We start from the raw sequence: 23721 nt of genomic DNA on the forward strand, positions 1-23721 counted from the left end.
CATAAGCTGGAAGAAAAAATGTAGGTAGACAATATTATAATTTTAATATTTGGTTAAAGTAAAAGATGTTTGTCCTCTAACAATTGGAGATCAAATTACGTTTATTTTAAAAGGCCAATGCTTGGTTTTGCAGTGGTGGCTTTTTGCTAGGCTAGGGCTTGTAGGGTTATACATATAAACTATATATTTATACAACTATACATATAAAATGATGGGGTCTAAATTAGCTGTTACCACTCACGAAAGAGATCTCGGAGTCATTGTGGATAGTTCTCTGAAAACATCCACTCAATGTTCAACGGCAGGCAAAAAAGCGAACAGAATGTTGGGAATTATTAAGAAAGGGACAGATAATAAGACAAAGTATCATATTGCTGCTATATAAATCCATGGTACACCCACATCTTGAATACCACGTGCAGATGTGGTCGCCCCATCTCAAAAAAAAAAAAAAAAAAATTGGAATTGGAAAAGGTTCAGAAAAGGGCAACAAAAATAAGGAAGTGTTATTTACTCCTTCTCATAACACAAGAACTAGGGGTCACCAAATGAAATTAATAGGCAGTAGGTTTAAAACAAACAAAAGGAAATATTTTTTCCACACAACTTGTGGAACTCCTTGCCAGAGGATGTTGTGAAGGCCAAGACCATAACAGGGTTAAAAAAAGAACTAGATAAATTAATAGAGGATAGGTCCATCAATGGCTATTAGCCAGGATGGGCAGGAATGGTGCCCCTAGCCTCTCTTTGCCAGAAGCTGGAATGGGCTACAAGGAATGGATCACTTGATGATTACCTGTTCTGTTCATTCCCTCTGGGGCACCTGGCATTGGCCACTGTCACAAGACGGGATATTGGGCTAGATGGACCTTTGGTCTGACCCACATGGCGGTGGCTTTTTGCTGTTTGAAAATGTGGATGTGATGTATATGAACATGCATTAATAGACTGGGGAATGAAACACAAGGACTGCTGCTTCAGTGTGAACGATTATTGTATGTTTAAATTAAATTACTTTTCTATTAAAGTAAAATGTAAAAGGGGGTAGTCTAGAGAGACAATGCACTAAAAACACTCTTGTATATACCTAAAGTCACAAAGGAAGTAAGCATGCTGGATTCGCTATTTTAACTTTCTTAATTGCATTATATAAAGCTAAAAGTACCACTACAGGCAATGGAAAGCATTTGTGAAATTGTGTAGTAAACACACACACAATTCTGCAAGCAGCATAACCCCCCAAAATTGCACCTAGGGATCCAAAATGGTAGTAGACAGCCCACTTTGAAATATAACTTCTAAAGAGAACTAAAGTCTTATTTATCTGAACAATTATCTTATGTTTTATTATAGCTCACAGAGCTATAGTAAGGGAGTGTTGATTAGAGCAACTGACAGACTTAACTATTCTGTAGCTGTTTTCTTCATACTATTAATATCCCTTTTCCAGATATTAGTCCACTTCAGATTTTTGCATTAGCCTCATAAATTAGAACACAATCGTTTTAAAAATACATTTATTTTGGGAAATGGAGTCTAAACTAGGGATTAACTATGCTGCTTTAATATTTTATGGTTCAACCAAAACTGTGTGCACTTACAAGTAAAGCTACTAGATAATCTTATCTATGTGTGTAGAGCTGTGCTCTTTCATAGGCTTTGAGCACTGACCCCAAATATATTTTTACAGTTAAGATTCCCCCACAGACTAAACTACAGAGCCTTGAAGAGCTCTTGTTTGAAGAGGTGGGAGAGGAAACATTTAATGCCTGTTGGTTACCAGCTTTCTAAGTAAGGCATGGTAGTTCATTTAAAATCTATATGTGGGTACTACTTATGACTTTGCAATTAGTTGTCTTGAACAATCCCAGTACTGTATGTTGAGAAATACTAAAAATGCTCTTTGTATTTGTTTTCTTTGTATGTGTGCTTACAGAATTAAAAGACAACTGAGCAAAAAGTAATGTTAATACTCTTCACTTATACAGGGCTTTTAATACAAATGGCCTTTAAAGTTAGATATACAAAGAAGTACTGAGTATCAGGGGCTAGCCGTGTTAGTCTGTGTCTACAAAAACAACAAGGAGTCTGGTGGCACCTTAAAGACTAACAGATATATTTGGACATAAGCTTTCGTGGGTAAAAACCTCACTTCTTCAGATGCATAGAGTGAAAGTTACAGATGCAGGCATTATATACTGACACATGGAGAGCAGGGAGTTACTTCACAAGTGGAGAACCAGTGTTGACAGGGCCAATTCAATCAGGGTGGATGTAGTCCACTCCCAATAATAGATGAGGAGGTGTCAATTCCAGGAGAGGAAAAGCTGCTTCTGTAATGAGCCAGCCACTCCCAGTCCCTATTCAAGCCCAGATTAATGGTGTTAAATTTGCAAATGAATTTTAGTTCTGCTGTTTCTCTTTGAAGTCTGTTTCTGAAGTTTTTTTGTTCAATGATAGTGACTTTTAAATCTGTAATAGATTCCCCGATGAGGCCACAGCACGCCTGGTGGCTGAGCTTTGTGACTTTGTCCTCACCTACAATCACTTCAGATTTGGGGACAATTTATACCTTCAAATCAGTGGCACTGCTATGGGTACCCGCATGGCCCTACAGTATGCCAACATTTTTATGGCTGACTTAGAACAATGCTTCCTCAGCTCTCGTCCCCTAGTGCCCCTCCTCTATTTGCACTACATTGATGACATCTTCATCATATGGACCCACGGAAAGGAGGCCCTTGAAGAATTCCACCTGGACTTCAACAATTTCCACCCCACCATCAACCTCAGCCTGGACCAGTCCACACAAGAGATCCACTTCCTGGACACTACAGTGCAAATAAGTGATGGTCACATAAACACCACCTTATACCGGAAACCTACCGACCGCTATACGTACCTACATGCCTCCAGCTTCCATCCAAGACACATCACACGATCCATTGTCTAAGCCAAGCCCTAAAATACAACCGAATTTGCTCCAACCCCTCGGACAGAGACAAACACCTACAAGATCTTTATCAAGCATTCTTAAAACTACAATACCCACCTGGGGAAGTGAAGAAACAGATTGACAGAGCAAGACGGGTACCCAGAAATCACTTACTACAAGACAGGCCCAACAAGGACAATAACAGAACACCACTGGCCATCACATACAGCCCCCAGCTAAAACCTCTCCAGCGCATTATCCACGATCTACAACCTATCCTGGAAAATGATCCCTCACTCTCATAGACCTTGGGAGGCAGGCCAGTCCTCGCTTACAGACAATCCCCCAACCTGAAGCAAATACTCACCAGCAACTACACACCACACCACAGAAACACCAACCCAAGAACCAATCCCTGTAGCAAACCTCGTTGCCTACTCTGTCACCATATCTACTCTGGCGACACCATCAAAGGACCCAACCACATCAGCCACACCATCAAGGGCTCATTCACCTGCACATCTACTAATGTTATATATGCCATCATGTGCCAGCAATGCCCCTCTGCCATGTACATTGGCCAAACCGGACAGTCCCTCCGCAAAAGGACACAAATCGGACATCAGGAATGGTAACATACAAAAGCCAGTAAGTGAACACTTCAATCTCCCTGGTCATTCTATTACAGATTTAAAAGTCACTATCATTGAACAAAAAAACTTCAGAAACAGACTTCAAAGAGAAACAGCAGAACTAAAATTCATTTGCAAATTTAACACCATTAATCTGGGCTTGAATAGGGACTGGGAGTGGCTGGCTCATTACAGAAGCAGCTTTTCCTCTCCTGGAATTGACACCTCCTCATCTATTATTGGGAGTGGACTACATCCACCCTGATTGAATTGGCCCTGTCAACACTGGTTCTCCACTTGTGAAGTAACTCCCTGCTCTCCATGTGTCAATATGTAATGCCTGCATCTGTAACTTTCACTCTATGCATCTGAAGAAGTGAGGTTTTTACCCACGAAAGCTTATGCCCAAATATATCTGTTAGTCTTTAAGGTGACACCAGACTCCTTGTTGTTTTTACAGAAGTACTGAGATGCAACCCCCTCTGGGGTGGAGGGCAGCAACCAACCAATGCATAACATATTGCACAACAGTGGGGCGTAAGACATTTTACAGGAAAAAAAAATTTAAGGGCAAACCATACTCTTACAGGTGCTGTGTGAGCTTTAATGCTCATATATAGCAGACAAGACCAAAAGACCATGTCTCGCCAAACTAAATATTTGATTTATTTATTAGGAAAGGATGAAGGGCTGGGTCAACTCTGCTGGGCTAGGAACCTGTAGTCCCAGGAAATGTGATCTGAAGCTTCAAGTTACTAATCTAATTTCTTTGGTTTGGTAACCTGTTTAAAAAACGCAGTACAAATAAAAAAAAAGGTATAATAATGGTCACATTTGTATAGACTCCATCATTGCCCTCTGATATATTAAATATAGCTAAATTAATGAATCTACAAATCAGGAGAAGCATAAAGTGAGGAACTAAGAAAGCAAAATGTTTAGGGCCTGATTTCTTGTGTTGTCACTTATGTGTAAAATGCTACCAAATCAGAATGACAGCATTTTTACACTCTGCACTAGTGTGAATAACAGAAGATGCATGGGGTGGAAAATCAATCCCTCGTTGCCTTTTATAGCCAATGCAAGTAAGCCATCCTTACCTAGTAGTGCGTTTGTATTCTCAGGTTTTCTTACTTTAACTACAGTATTATGTTTCTTTTTCTCACTTACACCTCTCCATACCCACAAGCTCTCTGTGGCACAAAGAGTACCTTTGTAGCTCTGTAAGACTCAGGATTCCTGAATCCCCTTTGTGGGTGTGTGACCTTTGCCAAGTCACTTCACCTCTCTGTGCTTTGCTGTCTCTTCTATAAAACAGAAATAATTATGCCTTACAAAAACTGGATAAGCACTTCAGGCGAAGAGTGCTGATTAAGTGCTAAATAGTAGTAGTATACAAATCTCCTATGCAATCAGAAAGGGTATTTTAATACATAAAGGCAGGGCATTGAGACCTTTTGCTCAGTCTTTGGATGTAAGATCAAGTGAGGGGTCCCAGAATTATTTTGGAAGCTGTTCTTTACAACATAGTCTGCAATCCATACACAGGAGAACTACGGGCGTGGGGGGTGGGAATTCCATTATTTGTTAAATTATTAGCTCTTTGGGACAGGGACTGTCAGGATGTTTATACAACACCTAGCAAATGGGGCCTTGACCTGGTCAGTCTCTAGGCAAAACCACAATGTGACTGCTTAATAAGATCATTGAACAATACATCGTACCTCAGTAATAGTAAATGTTGTGATGCATTCAGTTTTAAACTTACTCGGTTTCACTATAAACAATATGCCAGATTGCAATCATTCCATGGAAAGTACTATACAAGTGCAAATATTATAACAAATTGTGAAGTACTTCATGAGTACTTATGAGTACCTCATAAGAGATAGGAAGTAAGCCCATTTTACAGAGGATGAATAGCGAGTCACAGAAATACGACGTGGAGTTGTGATTCCACAATAGACACCTCTCCCACTCTCTAGTGACTCTCTGATGATTTAACTGAAATCCTAAGGAAAATCTCTGAGTAGGTTCCCTTGTACATTCCTTATAACTTAATAAGATGGTATTGACAACTCAATGGTCAGTAGATTTTTGGCTACAGAATAATCTGTATAGCAAGAGTGAGAATAGTTTAACCACAACATAGAAAATGTACACTACTTATTCCTGGGATATGTTTTGTGATATTTAAAAAAAAAAAAATTCTCAACATTAAGCTGGAAAAGCATTGAATGGAGCTGTAGAAATTCTGGTGAGGATAGCTTTAATAAAAGAGACTCAAAGAAGGGGTTGGGGACAGACACCTCTTCAGTTGACAAATGTGAGAAGTGGAAAACCTAAACATCAACATTTATTGTTTGCTGCAATACAGTACTTACTGATTCTAACTTATCTGCTACCAACTGTAGGGCATACAAAATTTCCCAAAGGGTACTTAGGTGTTAAAATTAATGTAACTGGAAGTATGGTTTAGGATTCAGGTGGTTAGATCTTAGGCATTGCTATAAATGTAAAAATAATATATTTTACCAGGTTATAGAATACAGTGAAAGGAAGGTGGCCTGGTGGTTGGACTTCAACTGCCAGTGCTTGGAACGTTGGGATCAGAAGGTTCCATGGCAGTTGGGATTTGGCAGTTGAGTTCAACTGCCTGTGCTTGAATATTAGAATTTGCAATCCCTGTCCCCAGTCTGCAGTGCCAGATTGGATTTGGAAGTGAGGGAAATATCTGGAAGTTTAATGAGAGGATTAATTTGACCCAGTAAGTCTAGAATAGGGAATGTAAAAGAGTGATGTAATGAACATTTATGGTACATCTACGTTTCACAAATCTTACAACATGCCCCCCTGCACTGATATAAATAGCAGTGTAGACAGTGAGGCACTACTTAAAGACAGGCCTAAACCTTGTTGGCATATACTCTACGTGGCTCTCTACACCCTTAAGCAGTGCCTCCCCCACTAGGCTGCTGTGTTTAGCAGTGTAGTGTCCTGCTGCCCCACTGCAGGGAAATGCACTGGGGAGGTGGTTGGGGAAAGTCTCCAGAAGCTTCCCACTGCCATCTGTACCTACGCACCCCAGTAGGTATGTCTACACTAGGGTGACCAGCCAGCAAATGTGAAAAATTGGGACAGGGGTGGGGGGGTAATAGGAGCCTATATAAGAAAAAGACCCCAAAATCGGGACTGTCCCTATAAAATCGGGACATCTAGTCACCCTAGTCTACACTGCAATTAAAATTATGGCTGGCTGATGCCAGCTGACTAGGATAAGGGGCTGTTTAATTTTGGAGTAGACATTTGGACTGGGCTGAAGCCCAGTCTCTAGGACCCAATGAGGTTAGAGGGTCCCAAAGCCCAGGCTTGGGGAGCCTGAACCGCTACACTTCAATTAAACAGCTCCTGACCCTGAGTTGAGCAAGCCTGAGTTGGCTGGCACAGGCCAGTTGTGGGTTTTTAATTGCAGTGTAGGCATACCAAAGTAGACACAGCTTGCTTTTCACTGCAGCGTGTACACTCCCCGTAGCCTATATGCTGCAGTATAGACACAGCCTTAGGGGGATTTAACAAAATAAGCCATAAATCAATCAGAGGACAAGGACAACCCACCTGATTCCCCTGCCAAGCTCATGTCTGCAGCTCTAGGGCCACCACTTTCACAAGTGGCTACTGACTGGATGCCCAACTTGAGCCACTTTAAGCCGGACTGTTTTTTTTCAGGGCTCCCGAAACGCCACTTGAAGATGATGGAGAGGCAGGTGTGCAGCAGCTCTGGTCAACATAAAATAACTTGAACCTGACTTTCAAACAAACCGAGGAACCCAAAGCCAACGACACACATATTTATAAACTTCCCGGGGGGAGGGGGGAAGCGGCAGGGGCTAGGGGAAGGGCCAGGCCCCCAGCCCCGGCTACCCCGAGGGGAAGGGGGGAGGAGGCCGGGGCGAGGCCCCCAGCCCAGGCTACCCCGAGGGGAAGGGGGGAGGAGGCCGGGGCGAGGCCCCCAGCCCAGGCTACCCCGAGGGGAAGGGGGGAGGAGGCCGGGGCGAGGCCCCCAGCCCAGGCTACCCCGAGGGGAAGGTAGGTGGGAGGAGGTCGGGGCGAGGCCCCCAGCCCAGCCTACCCCGAGGGGAAGGTAGGGAGGGAACACCAGGGGCGCCAGCCCAGGCTATCCTGACTGGAAGGGGGACGGGGAGGCGCTGACCTAGCCGCGCTGCACGGCCTCTGGGAGCGGGAAGGGAACTACTAGTCCCCACACCGCGCCGCGCCGCGCCGCTCCCCTCCCGCGGGGGCGGAGCCGCCCGCATCCGGCAGGAAGGGTTAGGAGTCGGGCTACGCCATCGAGGCGTGTGCGCGGCGCCCAGGGAGGCGTTGCGGGGGCTGGCGGAGCTGCGGCGAGGGTCGGAGCCGGCGCCGGGGGGTGCTAGGTGCAGCTGCTGGCCTGTCTCTGCAGCCGGAAGGAAATAGCAGCAGGAGGAGGCGCCTCGGAACTTGCAGCCGGGCCAGGCGCCCTCTCTTCGCTCCTCTCCTCCGCTGCTCCGGTGCGAGCCGCCACCGCCGGAGACCATGAGCCTGAACGAGCACTCGATGCAGGCGCTGTCCTGGCGGAAGCTCTACCTGAGCCGGGCCAAGCTGAAAGCCTCCAGCCGCACCTCCGCGTTACTCTCAGGGTTCGCGATGGTGAGCGCTCCCCTCCCTCCTGCTGGGCAGGCAGCTCTTCTGGGGCAAGGGGGGCAGGTTACAGGTAACCTGGGGGGCAGCAGTGTAGCTGGGCCGGCGCAGCGCACCGTACCCTGCAGGGCGGCCAGCTGCCTCTGGTGCCCCCAACCCCAGCCGGGTTTCTGTTCCCCTCTGGTCTGTAAGTACCGCCTGTGCCCGCCCTTTGTGTTATCAGGAGCTACATCGACTAGGATGTGCCGTTTACTTGTTCCTGGACGACGTGTGGTGTGTGTGCCTCGCCCTCTCTGCAGCCCCCGTCACCATCGCGTTCTCCCCGCATTCCCCAGATAAATCGGTGGCTGGGTGTCTGAACCCCCATTTCAATGGGACGTCTTACCTCAGGTGCTTCCACCTCAAATGAGTTTGGGAGAATTGAACCCTGAACTGTCAACACCAGCCTGTGGCTCGCTCCCTGGCTGAAGTTAAGTTGGAGGGGGAAGAATTGAGTCTTTGTTCATGAAGCAGGAGATGGGTGGGAGGAGGATTCAAACGGTCTAGGAGGATTTGCATAGCAAATGTTGCCTGTCACCATTTTTTATTTTGTGATTTATACACTGGCTTCTTCCATAACTTATTTTCTTCCCTCCTTGGCTTACTAACACTACCCAAAATGTGTAATTATTTTGCTCCTGGGTTTTATTATTCTGCTAGTTGGCTTACTGACTGCTTTGTCTTCCTTGCCATTGATCCAAGAGCAAGCATCTCTGGAGTATATTATTTCCAGGTACAGTAGCTTCTCACAGAATGGGTTCTTTATAATCCATATGTTGTAGTGCATTGAAATAATTCAGGACTTCCATTCCACTTCACTGTAAACTTGGGATTCTACATGTCCTAGACTGGGACAACATTGAACAATCTTGTATTTTACAAAAATAAAGCAGTTTTCCATAAACAATTTCTCCACAAAATCTTGCATGCATTTTTTTCAGACCGATTTTTGAAGAAAAATGAGTTATTCACATGCATGCTTTGAACTGGCTTTTTTTTTTTTTTTTTTTTTTTTTTACAATGCCTCCTTGTTCATTTTCACATGCAATGTTATTCATTTTCACATGCAATGTTAGTATTAATTGCTATATTACAGCTCTTCATTATCAGGTTAAGGCCCTGAAATTATATAAACAACTTCTACTCCTATTGTTGGCAGTGGCAGTTAAGGGCACAGTGCTGAGTATAGAATCAGGCTCTTGGACAATACATCGTCGTCGCTGTGCTTAACTTAGGCTGTGTCTGCACAGCTGCAGCACTTCAGCTAAACTGCTGTAGCATCGACACTTATTACCACAATGGAAAGGGCTTTTCCATTGCTGTGTAGTAAATCCATCCCCTCAAGAGAGCTGACCAGGTCCTTAGAATAACTCTTCTGTCAACCTAGGATGTCTGTGCCAGGGTTTAGATTAACTAAGCAGTGTAGCTAGGTTGACGTAGGCCTGGCCTACACCTAAAGCTTAAGGCCCCAACCCTTTGGACTTACACATGTTCTCAACTTCACACATGTGAGTAGTCCCATTGACTATACCACTATTTCAGGACTACTAATGTGCATAAACTTAAGAGCATGTGTAAGTCCTTGGAGGCTTGAAGATCATGTATCTTTAGGTCCAGCTTGTAGGCATCTTCTCTACAATCATGTACAGTAAGTCTCCCATCCTCTAATTTGTTGCATGGATTGCTGTGTCCCATGTAAATTCCTGTTGACTTCAGGGGGGTTCTGAGCTAGTGCAAAAGTCTCACTGCACACCGCAAATTGTAGGATCAGAACCTAATGTTTTTTTGTTTGTTAAAGTACCAGAATCTTTCTATTTTTGATATTTTTACTAGAGCCCATTTCCTCGGTGGTGTTTTAAATTCATTTGGATTCACTGGATAGTATTAGAGTGCTGTCATTCAAGAAGTGGAAAAACTGCTAAATGGCTTTTTAAATCTGTTAAATAGCCCTAATACCTACTGCACAACTCTCAAATAAGAAACACAACTGCATTTGCTTTATCTTATTTCATTATAAAAGAAAACTTCAGTGTAAAAATAGTGCTTCTGTATCCAGTATTTTCACCACTGTTTCATGTAATGCCTAAGGTTGTTATAACTGAAAGAGACTAACGCTTTCTCTATGTTCATTTTCAGTGCATTTGATAGAATTTTGTGCATAATCAATTTTGCTGCTTCCTTAGCCAGTTTCACTGATTGTGTGGTTCTTTCACATAGTCACAGGGAGTGGAAGAATATTTAAAACACACACACACACACACTCAAGAGCAGATGTAGTGTCTAGTTTACTTTTTAAATAATAAAAACTTGACTAGAAGTTAAGTTAACTGTCTCTTTAACTGCCAATTTTGCTGGTCATACGGGTTTCCAGTTGTACTCCTGAATCTTATTTTTTAGGAAAACCATGGCTTTTTAAATAGTAAGAAATGATTAGGGGTATGCACGGCTTCCATATGAGGAGAGGTTAAGACTGGGACTTTTCAGCCTGGAAAAGAGACGACTAAGGGCAGGGATATGATACAGGTCTATAAAAAAAATGTCTCGTGTGGACAAAGTAAATAAGGAAGGGTTATTTACTCCTTCTCATAACACAAGAACTAGGGGTCACCAAATGAAATTAATAGGCAGCAGGTTTAAAACAAACAAAAGGAAGTATTTTTTCCCACACAACACACAGTCAACCTATGGAACTCCTTGCCAGAGGATGTTGTGAAGGCCAAGACTATAACCGGGTTCAAAAAAGAACTAGATAAGTTCATGGAGGATAGGTCCATCAATGGCTATTAACCAGGATGAACAGGGATGGTGTCCCTAGCCTCTGTTTGCCAAAAGCTGGGAATGGGCGACAGGGGATGGATCGCTTGATGATTACCTGTTCTGTTCATTCCCTCTGGGGCACCTGGCATTGGCCACTATCGGAAGACAGGATACTGGGCTAGATGGACCTTTGGTCTGACCCAGTATGGCTGTTTTTATGTTCTTATGTACGAATCTATATCATCAGTATTTTTTCTCTTCTGAGGTAAATGCATGCATTTGATGTATGTAATAAAAAATCCTGACCCTCAAAAGTTCTGGGGATGAGCTCCTAGATAACATGGGACTCCGTTACAAACCATTTTCAACACTGCAAAAGTTGTTTAATTGTGGAGGTTTTCTGTGTATATTTTTAGAAATGTCCTCTTATTTTTCTTCAGCACATTGTTTTGAAACAGAATTCTCACTTTCAGTGCCATTTTTTTTTTTTTTTTTTTTTTTAATTATTAGAATGTTTCTTGTGGGCTGGAAACATTCAGCTATCCTTAATCAGTGTAGGAACCAGACTTCTAAAACCCTGTATTTAGAAATGTATTGCATTTTCCAACACTGCTGAGAAAAGGGCAGACTATCTGCCTTTGACACTAGTACTATATTAGATTGTAAACCATGAAATTGCTTTCATTTCAAATAATAACATAACTCAAATTTGATATCAAAACAGAACAAAGGGACTAGTGTAAACCAACCTCCTGACGGTCAAATAAATGTCACTGTCATACTTCAATGGCTAAAAACAGAATGCAACTCTTTAGGGGCATTGGTAGACAGGCATCCATTTGACTGACAGGCAGCTGTGCTCAGAACAGCAGTTAGTTCTCCATTGAGTACCATGCATCAGGTTGGTAGTTAAGCACAATTACACTGCATTGTATTCTACTAAACACCCTTTCTGATGAGACCAGGTAGTTTATCCTGGTAATTTCCTGCATCAATATGTGATTGTAAAAGTGATAGGTGATAATGAGGAAAAGAGCTTTACTTTCTATTGTCTTCTAGTTTGTATGTTGTTAAAATTAAGGGATTTAATATTGCAGATTAAATGACTTTTTTAGAGCTGAAAGAAAATCTGTGTGAATTAACACCAATACTACTTGCTTTCATCATTAGCTCACTAGCACAGTCCTACTTTTATCCATTACATTCACTGCATAGAAATTAATACAGCAATTAATTATATGCAATATGGACCACTAGAAGTGACTCTTGGATATAAACAGGTGATAACCTTAAGTCTCATTCATTCTCTGACAATACTTCTTTGACAGTGTATGATGTCCTGGAGTTGCAGACTATTGGTTTTAGTTACCATAGTAACTAGTATCCGTGGTAATTCACAAGCGAGTTTGCCCTAGAGTTAGCAGAGTCCAGTTACTCAGTAGTGAGAAATGTTGAATCTGAATAGTCATTGCATTTTAACATTTGGGAAGTTGCCCCTCTCAAAATCTAGTAAGTTGCCATTGGGGATCAACCTTTGACTCCATTGCTTTGCTGCTACAGGGTTTGTTTACGTTGTGAGATAATGCGCCTCTACGAATGTATGATTTCTAAAGCGTACTAAAGTGTTGCATGCCGATAAGTCCATGTAGACCCCGCTGGTGCATTTGAACATAGTGCTGTTTGAAACAATACAACGTTGAAGTGTACTAGGGAACCTTTAGTGCACACCAGCCAGGTCTATGTGGACCAAGTAATGCATAACAATTTAGCATGCTTTAGATATATCACCCCTGCAAAGCACATAATCCCACCATGTAAACAAGCTCATAGAGTAGTCCTCTAATTGGGACACCCTAATCTCCTTATTAAGAGAAAAGGCCACTTTAAAAAGAAAGGGGGGGGAGAGAGAAATACAAATGCTTCTCATTGCATTTAATCTTCTAATCCAGGGGTCGGCAACCTTCGGCATGCGGCCCATCAGGGTAATCCGCTGGCGGACCGCAAGACATTTTGTTTACGTTGACTGTCCGCAGGCACAGCCCCTGCGGCTCCCAATGGCCGTGGTTCGCTGTTCCTGGGCTAAAGTGTAGGGGCTAAACTCTGCCTTCATTTACATCCATGCAACCCCACTAGCTCCAGTCAGGTTACACAGATATAAGTGCAGAGACAACTTGGCCTTCAGCATTAGACTGTTACACCACTAAAGCACTCTTTAACCATGGAGCTGTGTTTTTTAAAAAGCAGTTAAGTATAATTGCCTCCACTTTTGGAGTGGAGGGAAATGGGCACAGAGAGGCTAAATGACATGCCCAAGGTTACACAGTGAATCAGAGGAGTCAAGAATAGAACTTGGGTCTTCTGACTCTCATTCCCATGCCTTATACGCTGGACCACACTACTTGGCTAAACATATCTTAATTCTTTAGCACTAACTGACTATATGTCCACTAAATTCATACATGTGTGGACAAGTTTCAACTATTAGATTGATGATAGTGAATGACAAACTGGCACCCAGGGATAAATGTTAATAAAACAGCTAGCCTGATTAATTGGGATGTGTTTAATCAAATGGAGTGTGTACTAATGTAAATGTACTTCGAGGGTTAATAACATATATACAAATGAAAACTTGCAAATGTTCAAGTCAGGTTTCAATTTCCATGTATCTGCAGTGATGGTTGCTAAAAGCCTTTTTTATATTAACATCATTCTGTGCCGATGTTACCTGTCCTGACCTGCAATGGGTGTACTCATTCGAGAGAAATGTACACTCGGTTCTGATATTTGCAGACTGTAGTTTAGTAACTGCATCACTCTGTAGGCCTAAGGATTTAGTTAGTCTAGAATCCCATGTCACAGTGCCCAGTACCAGTCTGATGATTTGGGGAATTTATTTACAATTTATGAATTCTGGTTGATATGAAGTTATAAAAAATGCTGTATCATGAATGCCTGTCTGTGTGTATCCACCATTGCATCCAGGTACAATGGTGTATCATCAGAACTCAGTTTTCAGAGTAGCAGCCGTGTTAGTCTGTATCCACAAAAAGAACAGGAGTACTTGTGGCACCTTAGAGACTAACACATTAATTTGAGCATAAACTTTTGTGGGCTAACATTCACTTCATCGGATGCATGCAGTGGAAAATACAGAACTCAGTAACCATCTATTCAGGGTGAAGCATCTTGGGACAATGGGTTTCTCTTCCCTTGTCTGAAGCAGTGGAGAGAGTGGAAATTCTCCAAGCAGGACAAAGATAAAGGCAACAGAGCAGGAGGATATAAAAGGCCTTACTGGGGGAAGGCGCAGTGAGACTCATAGATAGGAAGGGGATGGATCAGACGAGATCCGAGGAGGCAAGCTGGGGGCACAAAGACTCCATGTTTCAGAACTCAAGCCATGCACTACAAACAGAAGGAGCTCAGCTGGCACCAGGCAATGCTGATCTCAGCCCAAAGAGTGCCCTGCAGTGATGAGGAAACTGAGGCAGGGACATGCATATAGAGCTTATTATTTTTACTGAGCTCTGTATTTCTTGTGTATTAAATAGAGCAGTGGTGGTTCAGAATCGTGTGCAAAGTCTGTCTGTATGTCAAGCACTTACATCTATCACATGCCCCCTTGAAGGAGTAAACCAAAATGCTCTCATCTTGTGGAGTTCTGGGTGAGGGTGTTTTTAGGCTATGGAGGTGAGTCTAATGGGCCAGCACTGGTTCCAGGGACAGAGGGCTGCCTGGTCTGAACTCTCAGTTGTGAGTACCAGATTAAAAATCTGCACCCTCAGAATGTGCACAGAGGCCTAAAATAGGGACAGTGCCTGGGCTCCTTTCAGATGCCAGAGTCTTAAAACACAGGCTTCAGCAGCTGGGTCACCTCACAGTAGTCTGGTGTGTGGCTAAGAGGGGACACTCAACTGGATCTGTGACATACAGATATTTAAGAAGAAGTCTTTGGAGCTTGGAGACTTGCAGTTGGGGCAGCATTATGATTTGCAGAGCCAGCAAACAAGCAAAGCCCTAGATTGCTGGAAGTGGTGAGTTAGGTTGTAAGTTGCAGTATCTGCACAAGGCCCTTAAAAGAGCAAGAGTAACCAAGCAGTTAATTACGTTGACTGGTCTAACAGAGAACCTGTTAGGTTCTGGCTTTGTCCGCACTAGAGAAATTTTGCAAAAATTACCCATCATTTCTTACAGTGTTTTGCCTCCATTTGTGTTGGCAGTATTAGAAGCCTTGGTGTAGACAGTTTGCTGGCATTTAAAATACAATGTCAATTAGATTTGCTTTGAATGGTATTAGAAGTAGCGTATCTGGCAGCAGGGATGCTAGAAGCAGCATATCTTCTAATACCAGCATTCCAACAGTTGTATCAATGGGATTTTTTAAAGTACAATTCTCAAGTTTAGAAAGGGCTTTAGGGGCTGAATTTTAAGCTAGTCTAGTGTCTGTTCTGCCACGTTCTGCTGTTACTATGATACAACAATGGAAAGGAACATTAACTAATATTTTGTGCATTTGACTTGTTGTGTGAACTAAGTCAAGACAACTGATATCTGTGCATCAATTTCTCACTTGTAAAATGCCATAATAGCTACTTCACGGGTATTGTGAGAATTATGTTTTCTTTGAGATCCTTGAGTTAAAGGTATATTATAAGTGTAAATAGTATTCTAGTCAGGGCTGCCAAGGGGTTGGTGTTATGAATCAACTTAGATTGGTATGAGCTTCGATGTGACACTACTTTAAAATTGAAGGCCCCTCAGATGAGAAAGGATTACTAAATCTGATTAGACAAAATGAAATATAAGCTTTCGTGGGTGAATACCCACTTCGTCAGATGCATGTAGTGGAAATTTCCAGAGGCTCTGGAAATTTCCACTTTACATGCATCTGATGAAGTGGGTATTCACCCACAAAAGCTTATGCTCCAATACGTCTGTTAGTCTATAAGGTGCCACAGGACTCTGTCGCTTTTTACCGATCCAGACTAACACAGTTACCCCTCTGATACTTAAACATTAAATATATATTTTTACTTTTAGTCACTTAGCAACCTGTGGTGGTTTAACTGGATGTAGGAGAGTTCTGCACACCTACCCGACTGCTAGAGCCAAAACTAAGAGCTAGGTATCGCTGTAGGAGGGATGCTTGAGCCAGAGATAAATAGGTAAGAAGGATAATGGTACTGGTATACCTAGGAATTGTAATGTGCCACAGGGTTTATACGTATATCAGCCACTTAGTTCAATTTGTTTTAAAGAACTATTTAATCTGTCTGCATTGTTTCAAAGTTTCTCTTAAAAATCCTGAGAATTTGCACTGTTCACATTCTTCATCTTTGTCAAATATGTTACCATGTACTGTGTTTCCAATGTAACAGGTCATCCTAGCTCAGCTTTTTATTGTGGATGCTGGAGAGTGTTACTGCTACATAGTAACTGTCAACATTGCATTTTGTTGTTGTTTCAAAATGAAGAAGGCTGTTCATTAAAGACACAGTCAGGTTAAAAGTATGTAAATATTAAAAACATAATCTGATGCTGGTGTTACTATTCTTTAGTATATTTAAACTCAAAGAACTTTAATCTGACTCTTCCTTCACTTACATGGTTTGTTTAAGTCTTACATTTCACTCTGCTTGGACAATAAAAATAGGCTGATCAAATATCACATCTTAAATTGTTTTGCTGTCAGTTGATCATGCACTAGTATAATGTGGTGGTTTTTGGGTTGCACATACTGTGGGGGAATTCGTTAAATCCAAACAATTGTTGAAATAAAAAACAACTTGAATGCCTATTAATAGGTTCTGTAAAGCTACCTTAGCCTAAATTGTGATTTTAAATTATTGTAACAGGAAGATTTATGTGCTTCTTTATACTGAAGGACATTGTCATTGGACCCTACTTTAAATGTCATTGACCCTCTTTAAATGGATCCAGTTTTACAAACTGTGGCTGTATTGTCATCTAGGTGACTAGTATACAAGCTTCCAAATACAGAGCACTGCAAGAGAAACATCCATTCTTGCCTCTGAAGTGTGGCAAATACACCTCTACCCCGATATAACGCAGTCCTCGGGAGCCAAAAAATCTTACCGTGTTATTTCGAACTTGCTTTGATCCGCTGGAGTGCACAGCCCTGCCCCCCCGGAGCGCTGCTTTACCACATTATATCCAAATTCGTGTTATATCGCGGTGGAAGTGTATATCTTTCTGAATACTCCATCAGAGTTTTTGTTTATAACTCTGACATCACCCAACAAAGGTGTAGTATCAAAATGCTCTAAGTACCTGTATTGCAGTTGTGCCCTATCAGGATCATGGCCCCCTGCTATAGGTGCTGTATGAACACACAGGAAGGCATCATCCATGACCCATAAAGATTACAAGTTAATTCTAAAGCCTTTCTTTACACTAAGCTCTTCTTAAAGAAATAATTGTTAGTTTTAAGTATACTTCTCTCATTTTATTAATAAAATAATCCTAAACTGCTGTATTTCAGTGAGTTGTAGTAATATACTGTGGACTTAATTCTGTCGTCCCCCCCCTACAGTCCACTTACACTGCTCCAGCATTAAGAGGGCAGAACACGACCCTCGGGAATATCCCTTATATCAAATGGCTCTTCTGCTGGCATAGGATTGGCAGAGCAACCTTGTGTTGCCCTTTTGCATAGCCCTGGTCTAGGGACATAATGAGCTTAGGAACGGGAGGTGGATGGAGTGCTCTGTGTTCCAGCTATTCTGGACCATAGAATGGTGTCTAGATGGCCATGCAAGACTGCCATAATTTAGAGCAGGCCCAGAATTTGGATGCTGCAAAGGGTGGTGTTTAGCCATTGTTGGGGTCGGGATGCAACACACACATATGCTGTATCTCATGCAAAGGGCAAGAAACAACCTGGCCCTCCCTTGCACAGTTTATCTACGGAACAAAATTGATTAATTTATGCTCCCTTTTCAAGATGTATCTAATCTGATTATAGTTGTGTTTAACTTTGTGGCCAAGACTACCAAACAAAATGGGGTTTAATAATTCCTGTGTATTAGTTCTCTACTGACAGTACCACTATCAAGTATTAAAGATTTCTGCTATCCTCAAACTTCATGTAGTAATAAACCTCTTGAAGACAGGATTCTAGGCTAGATGAATAAATGATCTATTTCGGTGTATTGTTTCTTGTTTTAAACTAATTAGTAATGGATTCAGGGGACTCTGACTGGTTATCCTTTCAATTTCTAATGCTTATGTCCCTTGGCTTCCCTGTACTGTCAGGAGGCTTTGTATGAGCTCCTTACAATAACTCTTACTGAATGGTATAGATACTAGTCAGGAAGACTGGCTCAATCTTTTTTTAAAAAAATCATAATTTTTTCTATTTAAATGTTTATCTCCATGAGAATGAGCATCAGTCATGAAGACTGCTGGAGGTAGAATCAGTACAGCTATCCTTGAACATGAAAACTAGCGGGGGTGGAGGGAAATCCTATACACAATATTTTTGTAAACTTTTTTTGTTTGTTTGCAGCCCTAGATGTGAAATAGCTGGGTGCTGAAAGTTGGAATGGAAATTCGTAAAGATATTAGGTGTTCCAACATTGACTAGAGCAATTCTTAAGTCTCTCTTCCAGAGGTTTTAGGATTCAATTGTATCTGAGTTCCTAAATCCCTTTTTAAAATGATAGTCTCCTAAATCAGTTAGGCATTGTAGTGCTGAATGCAGCAACACTTAAATATCCTTTAAACATGTGCACCTTAATCTACTTCTTGCTTGAACTTGTATAAATAGGCAGAAAGAGATCACAAAGAACTGTGGAAGACGACCAGGAAGGGAGGGGGTATGAGAGCAGTCTTATTTGTTGTGTTGCACTTGCCTTGACAATTCTACATTCAGATTTATTAAAGTGGCGATTAGTGCTTCAAGTAATACCCCACATAGAGGCTGACATTAGATCTGTAGGAAGGACTTTCCATATTACAGAAAATTAGTAATGTTACTAGCTTCATGGGGTGGGAGAGATGTGAGAACTTGATCTTAATACACTAATCCAGTGTTTCCCAAACCTATTGAAAGCTGCAGAGTTTAAATATAGGAAATCTAGTAATGAGTCATTTAGTTTAATAGCTCCATTGGCTCCTTTCCCCTTCTGCCCCATCACTCTTGGTTGAATCATAGATAGGAAGGCTAGTGACAGCAATGGTTATGTGAGATCTAGTCTGGGCCAGTGGAATTGTGTAGCACTTGGAAATCAGATTCTGCACCCTTGACATCACTTCACCATAACTGCGTCTCGCCTTATGGGATCCACTGCAACTTGACTGTAAACTTGAGGAGTGCAAGTCAACTCTTTCTGGAGAAGTGGCTGTGTGTAGGTGATAGCAACCATAGGGGAAGTTGGGTGGGTGAAGAACACGGCAAGGCTCTTGATTTTTGCAGCCAGCTGAAATCTGAGGTGGTCTTGGGTGGTGGTAGTGCAGCTGCAAAGCTGTCTCAGTGCTCCATGGAGACAGCACCTGTCATGTTAAACTCAAGGAGACAGTCTCCTAATTACACTTTAATGCTAGTATTTGATGTTAACCATAGGAGAGAGAACACAAGTGGCCATGTGTTACTATGTCATACCACAGCATAAACTCCTGGCTACCAAAAATAGAGTCCTTCTTTTTGGGGGTGCGGAGATAATATAAATAATGCAGATATACTTGAGTTAGCAGGAGGTTTTCTTTCTTTTCCGCTTTCTATAGAAAGTGGGGAGCAGTGATTGTGGACAGGATCCAAATCTATGACTCAGTCAAAACCCTCTGGAAATAATATTTACTGCTCTCTTGTTAATATAAATGACAGCAAAAATCAGGTTCCCTTCCCTCAGACCCCTTGTTGAAGCCTTTCTGCTATACCAGGATGCGCTTAACAACTGAACCCCACAGGCAGGGGAGTACTGGCAGTAGAGTTCACTGACTTGAACCTTTGCCTCCTATACCTAGAACTGATTTCTTTATTTTTCCCAAGGAGAGTTTATTCTTTTAAATCTAAGGGGGCGGGGGGTGTCTCTGATTAGCAATAGAACCCACTCACTCCCAGTAAATGGCTTTTATATGGTGTGTGCACAAGGCTTCAGTTTGTCCATTAGTATGCTTCTTTCTCACTCTGTCCAATCTATGCTCCATTTTATTCTTTCTCACAGGATTTTTTCTCTTTATTCAAGCCTTTCCTCAAACATACATCCAAAAACATTAGTCAGACTTCAGACCCCCACGATATTTGGGTTCAAAATTAGTGAAAACAAGTCCATCTCTAATAGTAAAAATGTTAGTTTACAGTCCTTTGGCTTGTAAAACATGAGAACAGTGCTGAAACTTGAAGCACAACGCTAATTCATATGCTGCTACTCTTGTGAAACTGACAAAATGGCATGCCAGGAAAGTTACTTCTCCCAAACTGCTGTAGACACATCACATAAGCAAGCTTCCTTTGCAGTTGTCCAAGTGACTGATCACTGCTCCTTATAAATTGGAGGGTTTTTTTGTTTGAGTTGATTTTTGTTGTTGTTGTTGCTGGTGGGAATGGGTTCATTAGCGCGTCACTGTTTCCCCCTTGCCAATTGGTGGTGTGATGATATTGTCAGATGCACAAATAATGTAATTTCTGTCCAATAGCACTTAACAATATGCAGTATTTGTAGCAGAAACTGCTAGTTAGGCCACTCTGTGCCAAACTGTGTGGTAATGTATAATGCTGCGTGGTCCGCAAGGAAATTACTTGGAATCATTCAAAGCTGTTAAACTGTAACTTGGGTGAGAATATAACTTCTTCTAGAGGGGAAAGTTGTTTAGTGTGTACAGTTTTGCTAGCAGTCAAGATTAGCCAAGACAGAAACGTGGTTTTGCCTCCCTTCCTGTGTGAAATCATTAAGCATTCAACTGAGGATTTTCAAAAGAGCTGAAGGAAGAGTTCCCAAATCTCACTGAATTTTAATAAGATTTGGGTGCCTAACACTTTAGACTCTTGAAAAATCCCAACCCCAAACTCCAACCATGTGAAACGCATTTAATTTTGTCCATGGGCTGTATTTCCATTGACTTCACTGGGCTTTTGTCAAGCCCTAAATGCCCATTAGGAAAAGCATCTGCAAAAATTCATTTTGAAATGGGCTTGAAGCATCTATTTTACTTTTCAGAGTGAGTAAAAGGGAAAGGGGGGAGCGAAGTGTTCTCTTGCTTCCTGCTTGTCAGCATGTGACCCTTCTATCTAGCTTTACCACATTGCTTAAAAATGTAACTTCACCAAGTACGCTTCCTTTTTGCTTAACAATACCTCTAGCCAAATCAACATGCATCAACATTATGTTTTCTTCCTTTCTTCTCAATCTCATGAGGTCCTTTCTGTTTCTGAAGCCATGAAGAGTTTCTCTAGTCTTACTCCATTCTGTTTCCCATGTTGCCCATTCCCTTCCCAAATTACCCTCTCTAAGTTCCATCAGCCCTTCTGTTTAGAGGAAAGATTGGACAAAACCCCCTTTTCCACTTTTTGGAGTCCATCTACTGGTGATCCTTACTCAGGAACAGTTTGCTGTTAACTGAGCTAAGGCTCTCAGCTCCAGGGCAGAGCACACAGTTCCCTTTTCGAAGCACTCCTAGCCCATCAAGTATTGGGTGAGTATCAGGGGAGCTCCCTGTGTGTGTGGTATTTCTTGCTTTTAACTAGACCTTGCATGCTCGGGGGCGGGCGCGCTGTTACCCTTCAAGCATCAATGCTGAATTTGTTTTGTCAGGTCTTCATCTCTTGAACAAAATTGGGTCCTTTCAGCTTTAGTAATCTTCCACGTTGGCAAATGGTATCTGCCCACAGCCCCTTTCAAAGGGAACAGAGTTCTCCCTGATAGCCCTTCTGTTACTCATCTTGGCTCTAAGTTATTTTTTTCCTATTCCAGTACCAGATATAGTCTGTATCTACCCAGCTGGTTCCAGGCCTGAGGGAAAAGTCAGCAGCTGGTAACAGGAATCACAGCACTATGTGGTTGGTTCATTCATTGGTCTCTACTAAGAGAGCCAAAAATTGGGCTAATTAGAGCTACAGATAGTGGTGGCTTTAGCAAGGCGACTACCTTGCTATCAATTAAATTAATTTAATCCGAAAGGCTGACACTTGGGACATTTTTTAAAAATGTATTGACACTAGCAGTAATTCCTCTATAAAAGAGGACAGTCCCAAGTTTGCTCACAGTAATCACATGGCACACTTACTATGAGCTAGAGGAAGCTACACCCTTCCTGCTCCTGCACTGGATTCTGACTGACCTCTTGTGATAACTGCCTGTCTCCGCAACAAAATTTACCATATTAAGCAACCATGCTATAAAAGCAACCCAACCAATTTAAAAACTGAAACTTTGCTTGGGTGGATGGAACAAAGGTTTAACCTGTAATCTGATTTAAACAAGGCATATCCTGGTTCTTTGACATGGTTAGTAGCATCCAGTTTGGTGCCAGCCACTTTGGCAAAAACCAGACAGTTTTATAACATGATCATTCATCACAGTAACAGCTTTGTGAACTGTCTATAAATCTAATGCCCCCTTTTCTGCAGCTTTTTTTATTGCCACCTGATGCACCATTTGTGCTGAGCCAGGGACAAAGTTAAAGGACTGTTTGAATGTTGTTTCAGCTAAACCAGTTTCTTACAGGGTTTTGTTTTGCTGGTGAATATGGGAAATGCCAAACTAGAAACAGTGTCTGAGCACTGCATCTTAAACATGGTTCCCCAACTCTCTTTGGGGCCCAGGATAAACTTAACTTAAATCAAAAAGAGGAAGTGCATTTGTTTTGCATCCCTCCTATTTGATATTAAGGCAGCTCTGTATGGTGTGCTCATGTGAGCACCCTAAATAGTTCTAGAGGGAGAGATCAGCTGCCTAAGAACAGAGGGCATATTGGAATTCCAAATATTCCTGCCTCCTTCTGAAATTAAATGTTTTTAATCAGCATCTCATGGAAACTGACTAGCTGATGCATGAGACTTCCTTTAGGCTAGAAGGGCAAATTAAATACTTGATTTTTAAACTGTGATTTTTTTTTTTTCTTTAAAAGGCTTGGAGTCTTGATCTCCTTATCTATTTGATGAAGCTTACTTGGAGTCTGTTTTGGTCATGTTAATCTTCCTTTTAAGGATTAGCATAGAATATCTGAGCTGTTTTTAAATCATGGAATGTTCTTGAGGCTAAAATAGAGTTGACAGCTAAGCTGTCAAATTTCAAGACAAGCACCAGTAAAGGAATGGAGAGAGGATAAATTAATGTGCATGAAAATGAAACTCTTCACTGCTTAGTGAATATAAATGCTGTAGGTAGAATACATCTACTTTGCTGCTGAACTTGCCTAGTATCCCTGAGCATTCCATTACACTCATTGGGACAGAAAAAGAGAGCACCAGCAGGGAAGAAGAGGGTGTGTGTGTCTGAGAGAGAGTGAGTGAGAGAGAGAGAGACTGCCTGACTCCTGTCTAACCTGGTCCAGTTAAAGCTTTTTGCCTATTCCCTAGATCTGAGCTCCACAAATAACCAGTTATAACTTGTGCTTCGTAGTCTGGGATAAAATAAATATTGTGTATGTGGCCAGTCATGGTATGTCTTGAGGCATTCTCTTCCACGCATTTGTGTCTAAAATGTGAAACTTCTCACA

At 41.9% G+C, this 23721-nt stretch overlaps 1 protein-coding gene across 6 annotated transcripts in view; it reads left to right on the forward strand.

Moving 5' to 3' along the window:
* The first annotated feature begins 7832 nt into the window (after positions 1 to 7832).
* The window catches only part of ORAI1 (ORAI calcium release-activated calcium modulator 1), a 33616-nt gene continuing 17727 nt past the window's right edge, over positions 7833 to 23721 (forward strand). For 2 of the 6 annotated variants that reach the window (XM_054006992.1, XM_054006990.1), the window contains exons 1-2: positions 8175 to 8253; positions 16084 to 16208. Coding sequence is in view for 2 of the 6 variants with exons in the window: in XM_054006988.1 (XP_053862963.1) it covers positions 8140 to 8253 (114 nt within the window). In the remaining 4 variants the exon portion in view is untranslated. Of the gene's footprint in view, positions 8254 to 8278; positions 8635 to 16083; positions 16209 to 23721 lie in introns of those variants that run through there. The other 4 variants (XM_054006988.1, XM_054006989.1, XM_054006996.1 and 1 more) reach the window with 4 other exon arrangements.

The sequence above is a fragment of the Malaclemys terrapin genome, chromosome 16 (genome assembly GCF_027887155.1).
Source record: "Malaclemys terrapin pileata isolate rMalTer1 chromosome 16, rMalTer1.hap1, whole genome shotgun sequence".
Classification (NCBI taxonomy): domain Eukaryota; kingdom Metazoa; phylum Chordata; order Testudines; family Emydidae; genus Malaclemys; species Malaclemys terrapin.